The 25,916-nt window shown below is 32.9% G+C and overlaps 2 protein-coding genes and 1 long non-coding RNA gene across 4 annotated transcripts in view; 1 reads left to right on the forward strand and 2 right to left on the reverse strand.

The window, feature by feature from the left end:
* LOC128675386 (synaptotagmin-15-like) overlaps positions 1-7,867 on the forward strand; it is a 33,915-nt gene extending 26,048 nt beyond the window's left edge. Inside the window, exons 8-12 of one of the 2 annotated variants that reach the window (XM_053754772.2) lie at positions 233-326; positions 3,174-3,345; positions 4,333-4,436; positions 5,920-6,136; positions 6,855-7,866. In XM_053754772.2, coding sequence (XP_053610747.1) covers positions 233-326; positions 3,174-3,345; positions 4,333-4,436; positions 5,920-6,136; positions 6,855-6,982 — 715 coding nt within the window. In that variant the 3' untranslated portion in view covers positions 6,983-7,866. Of the gene's footprint in view, positions 1-232; positions 327-3,173; positions 3,346-4,332; positions 4,437-5,919; positions 6,137-6,854 lie in introns of both variants that reach the window. The other variant, XM_053754773.1, reaches the window with a different exon arrangement.
* Positions 1-25,648, reverse strand: part of LOC128675388 (uncharacterized) — a 63,501-nt gene extending 37,853 nt beyond the window's left edge. The window contains exon 1 of the long non-coding RNA XR_008405273.2: positions 25,420-25,648. This is a non-coding gene — a long non-coding RNA (uncharacterized LOC128675388). The remainder of the gene's footprint in view (positions 1-25,419) is intronic.
* On the reverse strand, positions 1,586-2,481 carry LOC128675387 (uncharacterized). Its single transcript, XM_053754774.2, has one exon. It carries the CDS (start codon positions 2,370-2,372, stop codon positions 1,869-1,871), a length of 504 nt encoding a protein of 167 aa, XP_053610749.1. The 5' UTR covers positions 2,373-2,481; the 3' UTR covers positions 1,586-1,868.
* Positions 25,649-25,916: the final 268 nt, after the last annotated feature.

Here is a 25,916-nt window from a genome sequence, read left to right on the forward strand (position 1 = left end):
CACTGAAAAATTAACTATGCATATATAGACTTACCTATAGTAAATCTCTAGAATTTCAAATGACCCGAAGGTCGAATGTTAGATAATAATCGTAGTATTAATATAATATATACGTGAATAATTACAACAAAATAAAATGTTACTTTGTTACTTATTAAGGGCAGTGTAATTTATCATTGTCTTGGAAGCTGTCGTCGAAATAATTGTAGTCTTAAATTACAATTCTGCACAGGATACAACTTATGCCGGATGAAAGGAGGGTGCTTCAAACGAAACAAAAAAAGAAAACCTGCAATCCGTTCTTTGATGAAAGCTTTGTCTACCAGGTAAGCTTCTTTAATAAATAAGAAGGGCAAAAGTAGATAGAAAGCTGTAGACAATTGAAAAGGCTTGCAAATACTTTAGCTATTTAGGCAATTCTTAGAGAATCCATTAGGGAAAATAATAAAAAAAGGTTTTTCTTGTCTTTTCCTTGATGATGATCAACTACCGCTCCACATAGGTATTGCGTTGTTTTATATTGAGGTTGGTGTACCTGGTTCCACGGGTTAAAAAAACAATATGTTTTCAATGAACTGTAAAATTCTAGATTGTTGATACAATAGTTGACATGTGAAACGTTTGATCTAGTGGTTGAATGGTTGATGATCTCAGGGAGTAATCCCGTATCGTGACAATATCTAATATATAATTGTATCATCGCAGTATTAATTATTACGCCACATTGAATGACCAAACTGCGGCGTCATAATTAATAAAGGCATTATAATTAAAGGTTCCCATCAAACTGGCCACATTTCTGAATAGCCTTGGATATCCTTTGAACCAGATAACAACCGAATGGTCGATTAAAAAAATATATATATTACTGACGATCCGCCCTGGCTTCGCACGGGTGCAATATCTTGCACGTTATACTTATACATAAAAACCTTCTTCTTGAGTGACTCCTCAAAAACCCGTACCAAAATCCGTTGCATAGTTTTAAAGATCTAAGCATACATAGAGACAGATAGCGGGATGCGACTTTGTTTTATACTATGTAGTGATATCAGCTCTGCCAGAAAAATCACAATAATACTTATTCCAAATTCTGTCAAGCTTAACAAATTTAGCAGTTCAAATAAAAATATTTACCGCATCAAGATAATTATATAAAGTCATTATGCTAAACGTCCCCAAATAAAGTCCGTCCGTCTTGCTAACCTCGTTTACCTAACAAGGTACAATTCAAGGTTCCCATGTATTAAATTGCTTCCACGATTTTACATTTTAACCCTCTTCAAACGAGTAATATTTGTTCAGTAAATTACAGTGTAGTCCTTTCTTTATTACTATTTATTTAAAGATAACAATCAGGACTACACAGGACAGACGGTGGTATACGCTAAGTGACGCCTGTGCTCAACAGTGGGCGGAAAAGGCCGTAATGATGAAGATGAACAATAGAACAGTTTATAAATGATGTTATTCAAAAAAATTTAGTTATTCATGTATTTTATACATTTTTATAATCGACAATAAATTTACAAAAATATCAATGTTATCTAACAGATTATATTCATAGAATCACAGTCACAACAGTGTCTACCTGATTACTCACTCACAGATTTCCACAAGTATATTCATGTTCCCTCGTGTCTAAAGTATATATTCGAAATGCAAAAACATAATATAACATAAGCAAGCATTACCTTCTTTAGATGTCGACGCGTTTTATCTTTACGATTTTGTTATTTCCTGTTCGCGACTACGACTACAGCATTATTTATAATGGCAATCATAGGACTCAGTAAAAAAGAAATGATTGATAAAGATAGATGAAACAGCGGCGCCTCCATTTTACACTGAATTTCACAACAATCATGTCATTTTTTCTCCGGCAATTTCTCAGTATTTTCCTTTGATGTCCTCGCTTTCCCTGTTTTTGGTCGTTTCGATTTTGCTTCCCCCCTGGTCATGAGCAGCTCCTGCGGTATCGGCAGTTGTGTACCGTGCACCACATCCACTCCTGGCCCTGGTTTCAAAGTAAACCTGAACTCTGCCTTCGTGTGTGTTGACACATCAGGTCGCAGTTGGTTTCGGCAGTTGATAAAATGATAGTCTCTTATATCGAGGAATTGAAATGGCGCGAAAACGCGATCTTCAAAGTGTCTCACGTACTCCTTCCAATGACACTTCAGGAACTCGTTTGTTTCAAGAGAGTACAATTTTCTACCTTTATATTCGAACAGGCCTTTCTCAAAGGTTGGCAACGTGCGATAGTCCCGACCTATGGCTTCAGCCACTTCTTTAGTGGCGACCACGTTTGAAACAGGCCGTTGGATGTCGGCGCAAGGGTGTTTTGCGGCGATTGCTGGTGGTGACGCCATATTATATATCACAATGTATTAAATAATAATATTAAATCGAAAAAAACTCCGGATAACAAATTGATGATTGACAGTTGTTGTCTTGTCACTTGTTGATTTTTTCAACGTCAATGTATTACATTATACTTATACCTTTTTTGTATATAAAAAGTAAGGATGTGGATCCCACGGATACAAGAACACTTCCTATATGTATAGGAAGTGTTCCGAATTATTCGGTAGGGTTCCGATTATATATGGCTTAGAAAAAAAAACTGAGGAATCACTTACAAAAGAACAAAGTAACCATAAATATTATAATAAAACCTTTTTATTATTGTGCCTTTAGAAAATCTAATACATTAACACTATTCTCCCACAGGACTCAATTAAAGTTTCAATCATATTTCCGACACTCAAAGACGATCGCTTTCAACCCTTAAAATATATTAGGGTCGGATTTAATCAAGTTAATTGAAAATTTGGTTATCGTTCATGACATTCATAGCACTCTGACCAATATATTGGCAGCATTCAATCAACGTCGATAAAACATAATGTATGTGGTATGTACCTAGGTATATAGGTACTCGTAACAAATAGTTTGACATCAGATTGCCCAAATTAATTAATTAATTGCCGATTGTTTCTGTGCTATTTATCTGTCACGCGGTTTTTCAGTAATGTGTGAAAAAATTTATCAAAGATATTAAAAAAAAAAAGAGTATTTTTTTTCCATGGGGAATAAAAAATATTCTTTCAAACCATTTCAGTACACGTGAACCAGCTTCATGAAGTCAGATTTTTTTTTCTTTCCCCTAGATTCCCCCCGGCAAGCTGGAGGGGCTGACCCTCAAGCTGTCAGTGCTGGACTTCGGTCGCGTGGGGAAGGGCAAGCAGCTGATTGGCCACGTGATCCTTCCTCTAACTGAGCTGGAGGGAGTCGCTCCTGATGAGGAGCCGCAGCTGTATAAGATGGACGTGGAAAAGGCAAGTCCTAATTTTATTTTTTTTTCTCATATCTAATGAACATTATCGGCAAACAGTTCGCGGCAAAATATTGGCGGCCTTGCCATACAATGCTGGTTTTTCGTTACGGTAAATAAAAGCTCATACAAATATTTGAGTCGGCATCTGAGTTCGCCGATATTATTTATTTATTTGTTATTTGAATACAACGGTTGAATAACTGATGTACAGTCGACAAAATCATTTCAAAGCCGCTATTTCCCCGGTTATGTTGTAGTCACTGAAAAAAGCGAGAAAAATAAATTGTATAAAATTTGTAAGTCTTAAGATATTCAAGATTTTTTGGTATCGAATAGAAAATGAATCATAACTAAGTGGTATTACTGAAGGATTGATTCAACTTCACAATATAATTACTTATGTTATATATGACGTTATTTCATCTTTTATTGATATTTAAGCGTCAGACAGAATCAACCACATTAACCGTCGTTATTAATTCGAACCACAGAGCACGCTCGCATTTTGCATCTGACAGCAATTGATTATAGGTGTAGACTATGGTAATGGTTATATTGTTATTAATTAAATTCACACATCAACATACACTTCGGAACACTGAATAATCTTTGCATTTACTTCAAATAAAATAATTAATAATAATACAAGGAATATTTCATAAATAAATTCTAGTTAACTTTTATCACTTGCATACAATATGGATTAAACTTAAATATTATAACGCTCAATATAACTAAAATCGCATCAAATTCCATTCAGTAGATTATGCGTGATACGCGAACAAATATAGCAAATATAAATACAGACAGTAAAAAAAATTTTTGGCCTCTAATAGCCGCTTAAAGATTCCCCATAACTATTTTTTTAATATCTCTTATATAGAACCAAAGCACACTTAAAGTTTTATTTTAATCTATATACCTATAGATAGATAGGATATGACATAGTTTTTTGTTTTATCATCCGATACTATTATTTGTTTTGTAGGAAGTACAAGATCCGACGTCAGACCTCGGCGAGATTCTGGTATCGTTACTGTACAATGAAAACCTTCACCGACTGACAGTCACAGTTATAGAGGCACGGGGTCTGAAGGTAAGTTTATATAGCCAGAAGCGAAGATATAGCCAGACAACGAAGTCGCTGCTGTCTAATAAATGTGACAAGAAAATAAATGATATTTCAAAAGCCGAAATATCTACAAATATTCACATCTTTACCTTTGTTAATGGAAATATGCACATAGTTAATATTTTTTCGTTCACTACGTCTGGTGTCGAGATCCGTCATCCGAATTTTTGACGTATAGTCGATAGCACATCAACATACCCAAAAATTATAAATACGCAACAAGAGTAACTTGACATGTGCTCGACTGTCCAGTGCTATCTTTTTATGAGATTACTGACAAGAAATGATTTGTATAACTTTATTGTTCCAAATAAAATCATACAAACAAATGGCGAACTTATTGCTAATTAATTATTGTTAATTAATTAATTATTTCATTTAGCAAGAAGAAATTTATGGCTATGATTTAATTTTGCTAATACTTAAGTATATTAATGGTTTTGATATCTCGAAAATAGTCCTGTCTACTCAGAAAGCTACATAATACTACAGTCTTACTTATTAAGGCTCTTAATGCAGAAGATTTACTTCTATGAAAATATTTCTTTGAACAGAATGTTACCTGGTGTTTAAAAAATAAAATCATCTTGTTATTCGAAACAATAATTAGACTTGTTAGCTTTGTTCTTGCTTATTCGAGCTCACTCGGTTTATTGTGAAATTTATTACAAAGGGCTTAATTTAATGAAAAATAAAAAGCACCACTGTATATTTACTACGTTAAGTACCTAACTATTAATAAAATTATAAGTACTTACTTATTCGTATTTTTATTAAATTCAAACAAATCATTGGATTTTGATGGAATTATTGCATCATCATCCTGCTTTGTTCCCTGAAGGGATTTGTTCCATTAAAAGTATGTAAATCTGTTCTCGTAAAAAGATTTGATCTGTATTTATTAAAAAGATGGAGACAAATTAAACGTTTTATTCTTGATTTCCCCATAGAATTTAATAAGAATAAATTACTTGTGGTTTGCGTTTATAAATCTTGTAATTATAACAAATTTACTTGATTTTAAGGACATTGTCCTAAGTTAAATTATATAGAAGACAAAGAGAAAAGTTGCTTCCATCCCGAGACAGATTAAACTTTTTCCGTCTTTCTCTTATTCAAATCTTCTATTCTATAACTTTTGGTTAATATATCAATCTTGGTTTTCTTCTTCGTTTTTTGCTATTTTTCCATGAATTGCATTAAACAATGTAGATATTATTTTTCCTTTAAGTTTCCGTTTAAGTTTTAAGTGTCAAGCTCTCGTGTCATCGGATATTTTAACAATTGAATGGTTTTGTCACGCATACATTTTTATTAAACCTTACACGTCACACAAGTTTCTTCAATTTTTAAAATAATAATGAAATGAATCTTTAATACGCAAGTGAAAAAAATACAAGACTCACGACTCTGATTTTTTCAAAATTCGAACATGTTCTTATGACAGTTGGATCCATCGTCAAATAAACACGAGATGGTGGTACGTGTGACACAAGAGCGAGCGTGCCGGGGGGTGCGCGCGCGCAGGACAGCCGCTGTCGAAGTGACAGACGATGGGTGTGCCTTGGTCTCAGAGTGTTTCAACTTCAGGCTGAAGGCAGACGAACTTCACACCACTAGCGTCACGGTTCAGGCGTTGCAACCACATTCAGTGTATGCTAAAGGTAAAGTTACAGACCCATGTTTTTTTCAAGTATGTTGTAATATGTCCCATGTCTTGCCAATTACCGATGAACCGTGGAATGATTTCTAGGTAGATCTACCTACCAATATTATACACACCTTTACACATATTACTGTTTAGTATGCAGTTCGTGTCTGTGTCTTTTAAATAGCAATTTGTCGTGTGTGAATCAGTAAGGATCATTCACAAATTCCTGACTTATCAAAAAGTAAAACAGCACACACACAATACATTACTTTATTTCATTAATAGTAGTAACTTACATTCATGAAGTTTAATTGTATCTTACAATGAATTTGACGATGAATTTAATTTCATTCATACATACCGACACCCGTGTCTACTTGATGTGGGTCCAGCTTGTTGGCATTAATTTGAAGATTTTCTCATGTCACCCGCAGTTGAGGTTATCTCAATTCTCATTCTCAGACAATGTGTGTAATTTTGGTCAGAAGATTTTAACTTGTGTAATTGTGACAAACTGACATCGAATAGGAAACATGCACACGAGTGGAAAAAAACACTAACACAGTGCCGGCTCCACACAGCAGTTTGTCAAACATGGCGGTTTCGAAATTTTTCGTTGTGGTAAAAATACGCAATGTATGTGCATTCGCGTAGTCATCTGAGAATAAAGAATACCGATTATTATCGGTATCGGAACCGGCAATTTTAGAATAATATTTTCATTGTTACAGATCGACTTCTCGGCAAATTTGTGTTAGGCTCGTATATGTTCGCTAGAGGGCGCGCACTACAACACTGGAATTCTGCACTGGCAACCCCAATGGAACAAGTCAAACAATGGCATCCTCTCACGAATTAAAAAAAATAACCCGGCCAATCTAAAAATAACCACTGATATTAATTACATTAAACTAAATTACAACATATCTCCTATTTAAACTTATATACATGTAAAATGATCTGATATTTCAATCCGCACAGCTTTTTCATAAAAATATAAATATGCAATAATAAAATTGAATTTTTAATTACATTTTTAATGTTTGAAAAATGAATATTCCATCGACTGATATCGCTATATTTCACATATTTTAAAACAAAAAATATTAATTCGAACATATATTAAAATATTTATATTAAAATCACAAATATTTTTGTAATTTCCATTTACAACATTTTATATTCTAAAAACGACTCTTTTTTTTAAATTTTATTAGTGATTTGATATCATAGTAAGAAGATATTTATATGAGTTGATATTATAGGAAATCTCATTCAATAATAATTATGATGATGCTTTGTATTGGTTTATACTTGTTCTCAATATACAATTCCAAATCAGTACCTATAAATAAGTAAAAAAATTGACGTACAATTTTTAAAGTAGGCGATTTTTAATTGTATTATCTAAAATAATATTTTACCTATAAAAAGTAGTTTAAGGAATGCATATTTATGTCTAAATTTAATTATAATTTTAATATTATTAATTTATGTTGAATATTTATAGTAGAATATGTGGTAATCAGTATAAACATGTGTAATTTTTAGTTTTACAATAATATTATACAATTTATATGGAATTATATGGATATTAATCAATGATCGGCATAAATTATATTAAAATCTTATGAAAGCATTTAATAAATGTTTAATTGTATTAAATATTGCCAATATATTTAGTAGATTTATTGATATCGTGCAAATGATCAAGAAATAAAGATTGTAACACCAGATTGGTGAAAATGGTGGTTTTATTTGCAAACCTTTCTTTTCGTCATAGTGCTTTTGGGGAAGGAACGTAAATTTTTAACTGGAATTAACGTGCAGTAAACCGTTGAGGAGTTCGCTCGTCGGGAGCCGATGCTGTGTGCACCATGACTTCATGCTTACCATAATAATATATTGTCATGGAAATTTAAGCAACGTAGAAAATCTATAGGACAAGACAAACATCGGGACAGGTAAAACGAAGTAAAATCTAAAATAATGAATATTTAAAGAATAAATTATATGTTATCCTACTAATATAATATTTTGATTCAAAAATTTAAAATTTCAACTAAAGGCAACCTAAACCTTAATTTACATACGTACGTTACTACGTATTACGCATATTAAAATATTTTTCAAATAGGTAGTACTTAATAGTAATTCAACCACACAATACATTCTAAATGCTTAGGTACTTAACACAATTATTTTGAAATGTCACACGTTGACCTTTTTAGCTCCATTAATGTTGTTAAAGCGTCAAATCGTTTCATTTTAAAACGAATTCATTTCTAGAATAGGTACTTAATAAGTTCCCTCCTCCATTATATAAAACCAGCTCAAGAATTTTATTACTAGGTACTTTCTTAGCTTTTCAAAACGATGTGGTGATGTAATGTTTAAACGTGAGTTTTTATCCTAATCTGACGCACGCGTAGTAGTTTTCATAGACCACCACTTGCTTCCGGTGAAGTGGGGAAACCAACATACCAGTCGATGATCTATCATCAAGAGTCTGAAATAGAGAAGGCAATGGATTTGTGCTCCATCCTATTTAATGACCACGACCCTTAGACTGAGGAATATGACTTGACGGATGGCTGGCAGGAGGATGAAAATACATTACAGTAGTCTAGTCATCCACGCCCGTATTGAAGACAAGCGGTTACGTGGTTGATGTCCTATCAGAATTGGCTCGATTTCATGAAAAGTACCACATACCTATAGTCCAAAAAAAGCCATAAATCGGAATTCAGAATTTTAGGTGATCTACCCGATAAAATGATCTCGAAATACGAGCTGCTGAACAAGCCTATTTTCTACATGGTTTATTACGGCGATACACGACCCCTAAAGCAATATCTAAGCATGTTATTATGTACTTTCTTAGATTTACACAGAGAAGTTCATATTTGAAATTATGTTAGTAATGTTCGAAGCAAACATTTGAACTCTCACCCAAACCTTGTCCCGGTTTCTTCCCCCCCAGCCATACAGTATCTGAGCCTAGGATTCACTTTCCTACTTTTTCTTTTCCACTTAACAGTTCGCATATCATTTTTGACCACATCAAGCCGGCACTTCTTGAGTTTATCGGAAGACAGGATCAGGGGTCCGATTCTCATGCGATCGAAGTTCATCAATTTTCTCCAATATTTTTTTTTCTTGTTTATATTATTTTTTGGTTTTCACTAACTTACACGTGAAAAAGTTGAATCGATCGATGTTTTTGACGGGATTTTTTGTAAATACCTACGTAGTGCTAGGCCTTCATAAAAAAAATAGTAAACTCATGAAGCGAACTTCGATTGCATGAGAATCGAACTCCAAATTGAAATCGCATAGTTGGACATAGCTTACGGAAATGACTGATTTATACAAGTAGCCGTATCAGAGTTAGGGGCACTCCTGGAGGTCTGTTATGGCACGGACGGATACGGACATGATAGATGTCGCGCGGTGCACGTGCTCAAGCAGCGTGTCACGACACAACCAGTGCAGCATTGTCAATGCCGTGACGCGCAACCATCTAAGTTTTGTTCTTGTGTTGCTTGACTATCCAAAAATATATTATATATTAAAGTAAACGTCTTTTAGTATTGGTGATAAAATATTTTTTATTTGTCTCATACCAATCAGATTTTATAAAAAAAAAGTTTATAAAAGTGTGTCTTAAAGTTAATAGTATGAGAGCACATTACTAGTTATGTCTTTCAAAATATGTATAATATATTTCCAAACGCAATTTTTAAATGGGATCGCGATGTCACTCTAAAATCCAATTTATTCGTACCGCTCCAGTGGTAGTGAGTTAAAATTTTCAAGAAAATTCTGAAATATTTCTAGGAAAAATGTAATTTTTCTGAGTTTCTCATTGGATTGAACACCTTGAATGGCTTTCATTGAGAAGTCTATCAGTGACTTTCAAATATCTTAGTTATTTTTGTTTATTTCTATCATGATATTCAGTTTCAGTATAATATATTTTTTACTAAAATGACACAACACACTTGTATCGTTTTTATTTTTGACAACAGTATATTCAACGTACAGTATGTTCGGTAATTCAGTACCACGTAAAGTTCTTATATCTGTGTTCGGTACATGAATTGAAATCCATTCATCCATAATTAACATAACATTTAGCCATCGATAGAACAATGCTCAAATAATTTCGCCTAAAATTCCACAAATATCTCCATCAATTAAATATAAATATAACATAACTACTGTTTGCGTAATCTGATTTATGTTAATTAAAAATGAAAGTCTAAAAATTAGCGCCATTAGAGGAGCCATCCTCCTCGTAATGGCACAAGTTTGTAATGTACCTTTATAAAATTATCATGATATTTTCTGTTAATATATTTATTTTATTTTATGCGAATAAATTTACATCATATATTTCTATAAAACAGAACCAGCTTTGTAGAGTCAGCAAATATAAATTGTTAAACCATGTCTCAAAGAAAAACGCTCAAAAAATATAAACTGGATTCGTGAGTAAGAAGTTAATAGTGATACTAAATACATAGTCATTTACCGTTTCAATATAAAACCATTTATCGAATCATAACAGCAACATTAAAACGAAACACGTACGAGTAACAATTTATTTGTATCCCATTTTCAGAGATATAATGACATCTTTTTCTCTCGAAACAACACACTGCGACCTTGCAACACCTATTTATAAGATTTCATGACCTAAAGACGGGCACTACGTTTGGAGAGTGTTGTTTTATTAAATCTACTAAAATTATAAATGCGAAAGTTTGTGACTATGTATTTGTGTATGTTTGTTACTCTTTCTAGAAAAATTTACTAGATGGATTGTTATGAAATTTGGTATATGGGTAGAATATAGGTATAACCTGGAATAACACAGGGTGCTTTTTATCCCGAAATTTTCATGGGGCGCAGCTAGTAAATAAGTAATAGAAAAATAGCAAATTTTATATAACATAGTATATCATAAAAAAACGAAAAGCTAGTAAACAATAAAACACGAAGTACTACTTAGTCTTCCCTGCAAGACACAGATAAGAAATAATGTTTTATCAAGGCATTGGTCTATTATCCATTTCTTTCAGCGACGTAATTAATTAATCCATCTGGAGCCACTGATTAAAGGTTAAGAAATATATAGTGGCGAGAAAATGTAGCAGAAAATTGTATAATCTTAGCCTTCACTTCAGCTCACTGCTTAAAACTTAGGCGAACAGAAAATATGTCGAGAGTTCATTCTAATGTAAAGTTATGATCAAATTAGATTTGTCTTCAGTTAAAATATTTTTTTTACAAAAATATCATTTTTGACACAAGCTTTTATATATTCTCGGAGAGATCGTATTGTATTCAATGCGTGACAAAAAATCATGACCGTACAGTAAACAGTTAAGGAATATCGTTGGGAGCCGTTCTTGGCACTGTCAGTTTGTATGACAAACGTATATGTAGAAAATTTCAGCTCAATTGGCCCGAATATATACATATTTACATACATTGAAAGTTAAATAAAAGCTTGTAAAACACAACTACCCCAACTTACTGCATTTATAAGAGATACTCAATGGAGATCTACTCAATTATGGATATAGTGGGACAGTTAGAGAAGAAGCATACTTCCATTGGACCATGGTACAGTGAATCAATGGGAGAAATAATAAGTCTGCTCAATCTTAACGAGCTATCTTTACGGTTAATTGTAATAACTAGGTATATACATTGATTTTCCCTGCGTACCTAGATGCAGAATGTGACACCCAATAAGTGAGCTTAAAATTGGTCACGAAACGACAGGACATTCACCGCATGAATAAAGATCATTACGATCATTTTACATGTATTGCTTTTTTATCGACAGTAAAAATATCCAACAACATCGGACAACATTTATGGCCATTACATTATTATACACGATAATATTGTTACAATGTAAAACTCACACCTCACTTACTTGGATGGGAGACAGTTTTCTGCACTGACTAAGATCACGACCTCCGTGGCGTAGTAGTCACCACGCACGTCCGCTATCTGGATATCCTAGGGTCGATTCGAAAGCGCAGGCAAATATTTGTACAAGTATTTGTTTGCGGTTCTTGGTGTTGTATGTCCGATCTGTGTTTGTGGACCCGCGAAAAAAGCTTAGTGGTTAGTGTGGGCCGTTAAATGTTGAACATTTATTTATTTTGTTATTTACTAAGTAATTCTCTCATTAATTTTCTCACCCTTTTGAAAATATTGCTCAACAACACTAAAGACAATGCAATGAAAACTATAAAATAAAATTATGTTGTCTTACTGCCAAAACCAATCAGATCACAAAAAAAACAATTCTGTTTTTAACTTTCACGGTGAATTAAACACCTAAATAAGTATTATAAAGTAAAGAATAAATAACGTTAACATTTCATCTCACTAATTTCATCCTCGTGATCCCTAGTAGGTACCTTCACATCACTATCAGTTTTTCCAAATCGATTGTAGACTTTTCGATTATTTTCCTTTTTCAGTCGAAGCAAACACGGCAAAATTTGTCAAATAGCTAAAGTTACCTTCAAGTTAAACTTGCTGTTTTTACTGTTCCGTGTTATTTAAAAGTTTAAATGTTCATAAAACAGTCTATTAAATTAAAACAATCTACGGAAATGTACCTACTTGGTGGCGCAGTGCTAAAGTTCTTGCCGAGAGGTCCCGGGTTCGATCCCCGGTTGGGTCATGATGGAAAATGATCTTTTTCTGATTGACCCGGGTCTTGGATGTTTATCTATTTATGTATTTGTTATAAAATATGGTATCGTTGAGTTAGTATCCCATAACATAAGTCTCAAACTTACTTTGGGGCTAGCTCAATCTGTGTGATTTGTCCTTATATATTATATTTATATTCTTTTCGACTAAAACAATTAATTAAAGTATTAATTTAAAAAATATTACGTAATGTTATTCAAAAACAAATCATTAATTTAATAACAAATGTAACAGGAGTAATTGCGTTTCAAAGTTAGCAAACTTCAAAGTCTTCCGAATTCAATATAAATATGATTTTAAAACTTTTAATAGGATTGTGTTTGTATTATAAGTTTTATTTTGATCGACGTTGTATAGATTGACCGACAATTGTCTCTATTGAAAAAATTGCTCGTCACAGTCTCAACCTTCATCTGTAACTTTTCAGTGTCTATAAAAACTCACATTTACTTATAATACGATGTCATAAAGATTTGGTATAGTAGTCTGAGGGACCAAAAAGCCTAAAAAGTGAAGTATCGTAAACCTTACCCTCTTGAGATATGTTTTCAGATAGATAAAAATGGACCAAAAGTTTATTGACGTAAATTTAGATAGACGTCATGTGTGAATATATACACAATATTTTAATAACAATGTATTAATTTACCGGTACATTACGTATAAAAATACATTCAGATTCTTTTATTTGGCAAAGAATAATAAAACAAATTTAAAGAATATTGAGTCAATTAAAATTAGATATAGATGAATCAATTACAAACCTTACTCATCAGGCAATAAGATCTACTTTGGGTTAAAGACGTAATATTTTTTTTCGGAAATACGATGAAATTGGGTCATCCTTCCTTTACGCTGCCCAAGTTTATTGTTTATCTTTGTAATAAGACCCGTATGGAAGTCATAACGCATATTGTCCATAATGTACCAGTGAGAGTATAGTCCTGTACCAGCCATAAACTTTGTTGTTCCGTGATCTTTTAGGTCAGTGCGTACATCTGTCTCTCTGGCGTTTTATGGTAGTTTATTATTACGACGAGACATGTTGCGAGATAGTTTTGATGTTGAGTCCTACGACTATTGAACGAAAAAAAAAGTAACCTAACTTCACAGAAAATTATATGAAGCTTAAGACTCGAAAAAAATTTTGAATTCCGAATTTTACATAAATATTTATCTAGTGAGGATTGTTATCAACGAACCCTTAGCGAAACCGGGAAAACGCTCAGATTAGAGAGGGATCAAGTGTAACCAACCAATATTTGTTAATTATTTGCATGACTTGTACTGATGTGACTAGTACATACACAGTAATATATACATAAATCACACAAGGACTCTACATGTTGGACCCATGTCCCCATGCAAGCCTCAAAGGACCGGGCTACGGCCCGTGAAACTCTTGAGATATACATAATACATTGATAAGATAGATGGATTAATATATTTAGATACAGGATAGAAACTGTTTGATTTGTGCACAGTCCCCAAATTCATTGCAAATTCACCGCTATGTATCGTCACATAGAAGTCATAACCAAATAAACTTCATTTGTAGTTCACTGAAGGAAACACACAAATACAGAAGATGAAATTATAACTTTAGAATTAACTCCTACACTGTCGTCCTTTGTTCCACGTCGTAACCTCAGATTTTGAACAAGTTGACAACTGAAGTTTTGTCCGACTATTGTGATTATGTTCCATTACTTTTCAAGTAATACCTAAGGAAAACGTTGAATTTGGGTCACACGAATTAACGAATCGAATTTTAAAAAGAAAACTCTTTTTCAATGAGGAAAATTTTCATTATAACTTCCGGATGAAGGTTTTTAGAAATTGTAAGTGTCTGATGAAAGGCATGGCCAGATATTTGTCAAAAAACTGGATAGTAATCATTTCGGCGTTTTAAACTCTTAAAACACGCATTGTGATAATTGGCTTGTGATTGAAAATTACAATGAAAAAGAAGGAGTCGGGTTGTCAAATTGTACTTAACGTGAATAAATAATTACCATTGACTTCTGTCTGTTGCTTGCATTTCTGTTGCAGAAGAGGAGTGAAGTGAAGTGTTTATCTATAAAAAACAAATGGAGAAAACTGGTCCGGTACACTGTCCATAATGACGGACTATGAAGAAGAATCAGAAACAATTTACTAAGATAAAAAAAATTAAATGCCTTCACAAAAGGTGACCTTTTGGCTTTCACTCAGATGTATAAGTATGTGTAATACCTACATTTATTTTATGTACTAATTTTGTAGCGCAATCTTATTCCTCATGGGATGCGTAAATGTGTATCCTAAAGTTGCTCTTACACGAATGTAACCTTTATAACAAAGTTTCGTGTCCGCCTACGAACGCCAATTAGGCAAGACTTCTCCGTGTCCATTAACTTCCTCATGTAATTATTAGATATTTGTATTACAAAACTTCTGATTCTGATATACATTATTCATGATATTAATACATTTATCGAGGCTGTGAGAATTAGCAATAGGAAGAACTTTTTATGTCTGTTTGTGATTATTTTTATGGATGATTTGTGGAAGAAATACTAATACTACTACTACTAAATACTAAATAATATTTGTCAAACACAAACAGGCTATGAAAAAAGAAAATACAAATACAATGTGACAATATTATCAAGGCCTAAGTTTGTGATAGAAAAATGTTTTTATCAGTCAGATCTGACTGTAAAAGTAAATATAAATACAAATACTTATAACAGTTCCATTTATATGTTATTTTGGTTTTTATGTTCATTTCTGTAGAGGCATTTAAGAACTAAATTATGTTATATGGATACGGTTACTGAAAATAATTTAACCGAAGGCTTTGAAATCCAGATTTTTCTGGAAGTTCGTATTTTTTTGTTGTTGTTAAAATCAGAGTTATGCAAAAGAATAGTAGCTTCAAAGCTATCAAAATCAAATCTAATTCTATCGTTTTTCTGAGTTAAAATAAAATCACGGATACAGCTAACAATGTTCTAATTAATCCTATGAAGCGTGAAGTTTCATGAAGATTGTCTAAGTTCTGTCTTAAGTAATTTCCCAACTTGAAGGTAACCTTGTAAGTAGTATTTCAAGTTGCGTTGCATTAACGTGAAGTGGATGAAAACGTGTCGTATAGTTTGATGTTTTCACATGTGTGCCTGCCTAATATTTTGAATTATTACCTGTATAATATATTTTAACAAAGTTTAAAACTGTACGAAAACTAATAAAAAACAATATCTAGAAAGAATCTCAAAAAGTTAGACACCGCACTTTTAAACTTGTGGAATCCTGATAATATACATATACCAAGAATTCAATTACCTGTCTCTTTTATTTCTGTCTGCCTTCAACACTTATCATCTTTTAAGAGAATTAATGGAATTCACCTCTGAGGTGAAACTAAAAATACAACAGACGAAAAAAAGAAAAATGTAGGTCCAAAACTGAGTGTGGGCGAAAGAGCGCCATTATACAGAGGATAAAGGGAAAATAAATACATTATAAGTACTATCAATAAGTGTAGTTGGATAGCTAGGTATATGGTTATCTTAATGATATAAGAACATTGTCGCAAAAATAGTTATTATGATGTTGCAAATACGAAAACCAACATTTTGTTCAGCTCCTTTTTACTAATTTAGTACGAAAACTTAGTTCCAACTTTCCATATATATGATGAATAATAAGGATAAGGAATTGTATAAGGAACTTAATCAAGGGAGAAGGGAAGAACAAACCAGGGTTTTATATAGGCTGTCTAACTAAATATGTTTTTCAAGCCTTGCGACTATTGGCATCTATTCTGTAAGGGATAAAACCTTTATTTGCTTAAAACAAAATATTCTTCTAATTATTATTTTCGCTCTCAAAAACAATGTTGATGTCCGTCGAAAGATATAAGAGAAACCAAGTAATTAAAATAGGTAATGGACATTCCAGGCTCAGGCAATCTCCGCTGGCGAGTGCAAAGGCTCGGTTATTAACAATCCTATCTCCGTTTTGCTATTTCGTACTTTATGTGGCTAGCACTAAATTCGGAAAAAATCTACTGATTAACAATCCTATCTCCGTTTTGCTATTTCGTACTTTATGTGGCTAGCACTAAATTCGGAAAAAATCTACTGATTAACAATCCTATCTCCGTTTTGCTATTTCGTACTTTATGTGGCTAGCACTAAATTCGGAAAAAATCTACTGATTAACAATCCTATCTCCGTTTTGCTATTTCGTACTTTATGTGGCTAGCACTAAATTCGAAAAAAATCTACTGATATGGTAAGTATATCAGTAGATTTTTTCCGAATTTAGTAAGAATTGGCAGTCACACTAGTATTAGCAATTAGCACACTCGAAAAAAAGGCAGCTGAGAATTAACGTTAGAGATGTCTATCTCTAACGTATCTCTACCTACTGAAAAATACCCACCATTTGCAGAAACCAATAACCAAGAAAAATAAGGCACTCTGCCTTATTTTCTTGTCTATTTATACGAGGTCAACCTGATTCGACCCCTGAGTAAAATATTTCTTTGCAGCCGCTGAGGAACATCAAAAGAATAAAACCCCGTCCGGACGAATTGTGATAACTTTTTACATGAAACTTTTCCCGAGAGATTCTTTCATGATCAAGACAGTTGAAAATGCGTAGGTGGATCAGGAAACCCAATCCGTGCATTAAAATTATTGTTACTTGAAAATTTGTAGTTTTAGTGTATTACTTAAACATTTGTAGTCAAACTGTAGTAACAAGGTAAAACAGATGTACCTATAGTCAAACAATCAGTTTTAGGTAATCAGTTTTATTTTTGCAGTAATCATTTAAAGGGATTTTGAAGCGAAAGTGCTTCAGTGATAAGACGCCTACTTACCGAAAAGTCCCAAGATCGAATCCTAAAAAACCTACAGAAAATGCCACGTCCACGCCCTAAGACCCATTCTCTTTTATCCACTGAAGGTTTTCTTTCAACTTCGCTTTATCGCCTCTTCGCCTTCAGTATGTGGTAAAAGTATTCTATTCTAAATATTTATTTGGCACTGACATTTCTTTTCTGTCGCAGTATATGAAAATATATTGCCACTTCGCGCTTCGCTCACAAAAGTATATCCATCTTTGCTTATATCAATTTAAATTTTGTGATTTATGCTCGAAATAGGTATACCTACTGTAAGATAAGAGTGGGTTCTAACTGTTTGAAGCTGTTGTTTCTCTTTTATGTACTACAGTCAACACCACATCAACTTACCAAAATTCGTCAAAAATTTGCATTATTACCGTGTACATACAGATTAACGTACAAGTTCATTTGACATGCAGTTAACTGTACCACAACAGATTTTACTACTATTTCGCTTCTGGCTCTCTGCATTCAGACGTCATTTGTCAGCAATTTCCCAAATCTTGTCCAGTAAAACAAGTTACGCTTATCTTATTACCCTTTTGTTTTGTAGGGCTAAACATTATCCTTGTAATTCAAGTCGTCCCTTTACGAGTGATTGTTATCAGAAATAGCCCTTTCACCAACGAGTCCTTTTTTGTATAGTAACATTGTATGAAATAAATGTGGCTCCGTTTTTATGTTACCTAGTTGTTCAGAAAATGAGCTAGTTATTGGTTATTTTTTTAATATCTTTGGGAATTCATCTGGTAGACTATTTTACACCAAATTCCATTATTCAAGCGTCCTATTCAAAGGTTATCGAAATTCTATCTGCAGAATTGAGACCCAAAACATTTTCACGAGAAATGTATAGAAAGAGAAAGTTTTTATTTTTCAATATACTTTCATGTATTAAAAGTTAATCGTGATATAATAAGAATACAATAAATATGTAAATATACAAAGGTATCACTACACCTTTTTAAATACTTGTACAATACAATATTACAATCAAATTAATTTAATTACAAAGACAGTATTTCAATAGTGTTAGAACATAATTATTCTGTTCTAACACTATCGCAATATCGTCTTTACGATTCTCTACAGCTTTATTCAATTTACAGAAAGGTTTCCGATATAAATATCGATAATAATAATAATAAATATCAATTTACGTCCAAACTTTGAAACATTTTCTCCAAGTCCGAGAAAGTAGTATCGCTATCCAATAAATAAATATTGATTTATGTACCCCCAATGAAAGTTATTGCATTTTCTTCACCAACAAAAGTAAAACAACGTATCAGCATGCACGTATGTTAACTTTTATAGTTCATGACAAATAATATTAAGCTATGACCAATGCCGATCCCGTATTAGCTTTACCTAGAACGTCTCAAAATTGGATATACCTATTTCGTTCTCGTAACAGGGAATAGTGAAAATTTCCTATTAATCCCGGGAACGTGAGAATGTTCCGGGAAAAGCTCACGTTCCTGGAAATATAAATCTATACTAATATTATTGAAGCGGATAATCTCCGAAACTACCGAACCGATTTCAAAAATTATTTCACCATTAGAAAATTACATTATCCAAGATTGCTTTTATCTCCAAATTGCCACGGGAGCGAAGCCCCAGACATATCTAAAATCTAGTAGAGTATAAACTGATTCATGGCATAGTCGACTGTCAAGATAGCTTTACCTGAATTGAATACATGGTTCTTAGGGCAAATTCTCGAAGGAAACTCTCTCAGTAGGCACCCACCCAAAATACTTACTAACTATAACAAGATTAGGTGTAACTTGTAACTTTGTGTTAAGATATTCACCACAACTCTCTAAATTCAAATATCCAGTAATTTTACTTTTTACTTTTTCTTACTTTGAGCATTAACCAAATTTAAATCTTTGTTATTAGAAGTCATTTGTTTGCAAATTGGTCTATGTCCAGGGTTGCCATCTGGTGTTCGGTATTTTAGCACTGTATTCGGTATGAAGTATAGGCGTTTCGGTATTTTTTTCTGATAAACTTTTCTCCCTAATATAAAAGCAAAAATAGCATAAATCGCGCTTTCATGCGTTCGCGTATAAATAGATTTGGCGGGTTCGCGCGTGCTGTGCGCGCGAATGTGGAGCCATAGACTATGTTCAAGCTTATATCCCTAGGGATATACTCGTAACTATATATATCTTACTTGTCTTATAAGACATTGATGGCGTAAAAAAAAAGTTATTTTAGTAAGCAACTAACTAGTTGCTTTTGAACAATGGTAATTTGTATTGTACCTAAGTTAAATAATAAATAAAATATTAAAAAAAAAACATTTTATAGCTGTTCGGTATTTTTTTGAAAAATATCTGGCAACCCTGTCTTTGTCATATATTACTTACTCGGGTAAACAACATAATCAAATTACAAGAGGCTAAGAAATTTTGGTTAACATCGAAAACATTTTCGAGGATGTATTGACTTATTGAGAGAAAACATGATTCAATAATGATAGCATCGGGTTTCGACAAAATTGGATTGTCTAAGTATAAATTTGTTTGCTTATTACGTTGGTTATTTGTTGAATGACATGCATTATTAGATTTTGTGTGATCGAAAATGAGTTTAGGTACGAGATTTAGTAACTTACGAATAGTAGGTTAGTCAGTCGTTAGTCATCAAAAGCGATGTCTTTTCAACCAAAACCTTGAGTTTACATAGAAAAGTAAATAAACAGTTACATATCATTATTTAATTCCGACTAATTATTTATTCGTTTCATTATTTTATTCGTTTAAAAACTGCTCAGATCAAATCAGTTGGCCTCGCCTTAATTTTAAAACACTACATGAAAACAAGGGCTCGATTCTCATGCAATCGAAGTCCATTGCACCAATTTTCTCCAATTTTTTTAGATGGTTTAACACGGTTCCTTGACTTACGAAAAATCACAATTGAAAGAGTTTAATTCAATGCATCAGTTGATCGATTTTTCCCATTATTGTAAAATTGCTTAAAACCTTTGAAAAAAATTTGAGAATACGTGAGAATCGGGCCCCTGGACTAAACCCTCGTTCGAACGTATGATTTTGAACGCGTATCATATTTTCATTGAGTAATAATTAAAGCGACTACTAGACATGTGGAGACAGACAAGTGGAGCGGGCACTTAATGGTCTGTGGGAGCGCGCTACATGAAATCGTAAACTAGTCCCCTTTGATGTCACAATATCACACTGCGGCATGCGGCTTTTCAGAATCTGAAAATTCCACGATGCTTTTGTGAATATTGAATTATTGAATTAGTATACCTACCAGAGAATGCTTTACTTAGTTTAATGTTCGAACTGCTGTAGGTGTACTGATGGAAAAGGTTCCTTCGGGGCGAATCTGTCTGATTTATATCTGTGGACTTGGCCCGCGTTTTTGCGTGTTCTATTATTGTCTATATCTCGGGTTCCAAGCCACGTATCGCACATAAAAACTATACCTGATTTTAAGTTAGACCATCAGTGATATAACTGTGAAAACTGAATCAAATTCCATTCCGTAGATATTGCGGGATGTGTACAGACATGATGTGAACATACAGACAGTCAAAAATTCTAAAAAAAATGTTTCGTCTTTTATAAGTTTAGTCCTATAAAGACCAACATCCAGTAATATTATATGTACCTATAGTATAGATTACATAATATTTTATAGGTTGTAGATCTGAACCTATGTATTTCTCATTTTCATCTGACCTAATAAAAAATAAACCTAACTTTAATTTTTGAAGATTCAATGGATTCCACTTTGATTTTAATGCCATCTTGCCTGCATGTCAACTCTCTTTCCTATAAACAATTAAGTTACTTTGTATAACAACCGCAGGAAAAATGGTCATTAGAGATCCACATGCCATCAAAAATCTAAAATCTGTAAGTAACTTATGTACTCTAAATTAGGTTAAACAAGTCGTTTCGATTTATAACTGCGTTACACGCACATTTAACCAATCACTTAGCTCGGATTTCGAGCTTAATAGTCTTTTTAATTGTCTGCAACTTTGTACACAGTCATTAAAGTGGAGATACTTTGTGTGGGTGAGTTAGGGCTAATGGCTACTTGATAATGAAGGAATCCATACCTACTACAATAAATAAAATAAAATTCGAAAGTCTCTCTGTCATGCTTTCACGGCCAAACCGATGGGCTGATTTCGATGAAGACAAAAGTAGGCTACCGTATAAATTATACATATATATATAAGGATATAAATATATATATATATATACATGATGTGTTTGTAGAGGTATTTATGTGGGTATATATATATGTGGGTATGTATACATACGACGACCTCGGTGGCGCAGTGGTAAAGTTCTTGCCACTGAACCGAGAGGACCCGGGTTCGATACCCGGTCGGGTCATGATGGAAAACGATCTTTTTCTGATTGACCCGGGTCTTGGATGTTTATATATATATATATATATATGTATTTGTTATAAAATATAGTACCGTTGAGTTAGCATCCCATAACACAAGTTTCGAACTTAATTTGGGGCTAGCTCAATCTGTGTGGTTTGTCCTAATATATTAAAAAAACCTCAACAAACACGCCATCGAAAATATAAATATTGCTGCACTCATCAAGTAGGACCTATCTATGTAATTCAAAAACGAATTTACTCATACAGGAATTTTGCTATTTTCATAGTCCCCGTCTACTCCCACGGGTAGTAATAATATGTTATGTAAATATTATGAAAATATATTCCTACATAAATACCTCAATAATAATGGCAACCCTATTTCAGTTTCCGATACGATGTTTCAAATAAACGTACGTCTGTACCCATTAAAAGTTTATTCTATGCTAAGCAATTTACTGCTCTACGTGCGTCGTAAAAGAAAATAAAGGGAGATTATTTGTTCCAAATCGGCTTTCTCATAACCTTTTATTAGATTTTCAAAGGTCGATTACACATCACTGCTGTTGGAGATATTGCTTACCTTGAGTATTCTTTCATTTTGTATTAGACTACGCTGTAATAAAAACAAATACAACCTTTGAAGTTATTTTAATATTTAAATGAGTAAGAATGTACTTAGATTCATTAAAATTTAAATAAAATGTAAAAGAAAAAATCGCGTAGGTAGATATGAAAATGCATATTGGTACTAATATGTAGAGTTCGTTCAGACAAAAAATATTATATTATATAATAAAATAGAAACGCGAGTCTGCTTGACATCTCATAACATAACATAACATTTTACCCTTTGCGATGGAGAGATTTGGTCCAAATACGATTTTTTTACAGAAATCCTAACGACTCTCAACGCGTCTCATCGAGACACACATAAATAAAGACAAGTATAATAAATCCAAGAGAGGGCTCTTTGCTCAGCGTATAAGCCTCGCAGTTCAGCTGAGAAATGCTGCCAGCGTTCTAGATATATTATCTAGATGCGCTGTGTTCGAGATTTTTTGTTCTTTATAGATGTAATAAAAATTGAAAAATATTGTATATTGAAAAAATAAATATTAAAATCCCTCTTCTAATAAGTGCAACATATCCAAAACCACATGTTGCCCACTTTATTGTTCCCTTTCACACTCTACATTTGACCGAGGAAGACGTATGAGGCAAACTTTTGATTTATACCGTTTCCTCATAATATATACGACTTCCCTTTTGGACACAAAACATCGAGAGTATAGCATAGCTGTTGCCCGCAGCTTCGCCCGCGGTAGTCTTATATTTGAACCCAGGGCATTATGAACCAAATTTCATAAAAATCCAAACCAAATCCAAATTTCATAAAAATCTGACCAGCAGGCAGCCTTAGCGTCGCCACAGATCACAGACAGAAAGGCTTTCGCGTTAATAATCGGATTTATCCCGTGAATTTCCCACGGAAACCATATTTTTTATGGGCACAAAAGCACTCTTATTTCTCTTATGTATATATTATAAATATTTGCCGTCAATAAACGATGCATTTGATGTTGAAAATAAAGAATTTCATTTCATGGATTCGGTAAAACACAAATGGGAAATAAATACAATCTTAATACGTAATATAACTTAGAACGTATTTTTTAAAATAAACTTTCCGGAGTACAAGTGTACAAGACCTTATCCCCGTAAGTTCCATGTTTTGTGTGTGAATATGAAAATATGGAGATGTATTTTCCGCGTGAAACGGTACTCACCGCTGCGACATTTCCTGATGCAAAAATTCTATTACATACCGCGTATTTTTTAAAAGGTTGACGAAAGTACTGTGGTATAAGTTAAGTAGGTAGTACTTATACATCAAAATGATTTTGTGAATGAATGTTAAATTAATGTAATATTCAGCATGTAGCTGACACAATTTTTTTTTCTTTTTGTTGATCTGTCCGGGTATTTTGTTTCTCTTTTTATCTATCATAATTCCAGACTAATACATAATTAAATGTGTACCCAAGTAAATTTCTCAATACTGAAACGTTATTTGAGAAAATAAAATTATTTAATAAGAAAATGTGTTTATTTGTCCTTCTTTCAATTCCTTTTTGAAGTGGAATTGGATTGAGGCGATTTTTGGTGTGGAGGTTGGAAAACTGGAGAGTGACATGTTACTTTTTGCCCCGGATGGAGCCGCGGGTATACAGCTAGTTCTTTTACAGTTGTTCTTTGAAATTTTATACTGAAATATTATTATTATATAATATTTCAGTATAAAATATCAAAGAACAACTAGTACAGTCTCCACCCGAAATGACCCACACATACAATAACAAGTATAAAAATACGTAACAATGAATTTTTACAGATCTGTCCAGACAAAAGAAAAGCCTGAAGTATGGAAAGCATTGAGTATGAGAGCGTCAGAAATGAATAGAATCTCTAGAGCAATATGTTATTCTATTAGAGTTTCGAACTGCGTTTGCTCTTTTATTTTTCAGAAAAAAAAACATGTACCTAAGTATATAAGTAGGTATCTATACTTCACTGCCATTGTTTTTAGTATCAACATAAGTTGGTAACTGGAGGACATGACACAGCATTGATAAATAAAAATTTGTGAGGTATGGCTCCAGTTATTTTAAAAAATTAAAAATGTGTCAGGTATGGCTCCTAGGTATTATTTTATTATTTTTAATAAACTGGTAGATTATTTTAACACAGACACTATATTTTTCGGCATTTAAAAAAAAATAAGATTATTGTTAACCGATAAATGTTATTATACAATAAATGACTACACCAATGATAATAATTTGACATAATGAGTATTAATTTAATTTTAATTTAAAATAACTATTATTTTAAGATGATTTCTAATAACAAAATTTCATATTTATTACCATTCTTTTTCTGTATTCGCAACGATATGTAGATATACTGTATGGTAAAATATTGAGCGTTCTGTCAAGGACAGGTCACATTGGAACATGCACCACAATATTCTTGATTTGATTAAAAAAAAAACGCTTTAAAAAATATGTTTGATTCAAATTGTCAATTGGAAAGGAATTTAATAAATTTTGTTTTATGTTAACTTTCCTGTATAAAGGGAATGACCGAAATATATCTGAAAGCAATTAAATTACTATTTTGTCCAAGACAAATATCATTGGCAGTTTATCTCACTTTCCTTCCCCCTTTTGAATAAGAAAAAATAAACTCACAGTTTATTACTCGTCGCCATTTGTAGTATACTAGCGAGATTACGTGCCGCATCCTCGCGCGTAACTGTACATCACAGCCGCATTACTGATGCTCCAACGTCCGTGCGCCTCGCCGTCTAGTACACAACTGAGCGCTGGCTCGCAGCACTACGACTTATATCACAGTAGTGGGGAGGAATGAATGTAGACCACACACTACAGGACTTGAAAAAGAATCAGTACTTTTGGAGGAATTAATGTGATTGGATCCACAGACAAAACCTAGAAAAAGAATAAATGTGAAACAATAATTTATTTACAAATAACAATTAATTTAAATTACAAAGACTGACTCATTACAATAACAAAGACATAATTTATATTATTATAAACAAAGCAAGAATTAATCGGTACATGCTGTAACATGTTTAATTTAATCCAGTTTTGCATAAATTTCAATATATATGATTACATTTACGGAACAATAGCAGTTTGAGAAAGTGGACTAAACAGCGAGA

The sequence above is a fragment of the Plodia interpunctella genome, chromosome 14 (assembly GCF_027563975.2).
Source record: "Plodia interpunctella isolate USDA-ARS_2022_Savannah chromosome 14, ilPloInte3.2, whole genome shotgun sequence".
Taxonomy (NCBI): Eukaryota; Metazoa; Arthropoda; class Insecta; order Lepidoptera; family Pyralidae; genus Plodia; species Plodia interpunctella.

What these genes read in the sequence shown, in the direction of transcription:
- LOC128675387 (XM_053754774.2), bottom strand. Translation starts at nt 2,372, where the DNA reads ATGGCGTCACCACCAGCAATCGCCGCAAAACACCCTTGCGCCGACATC.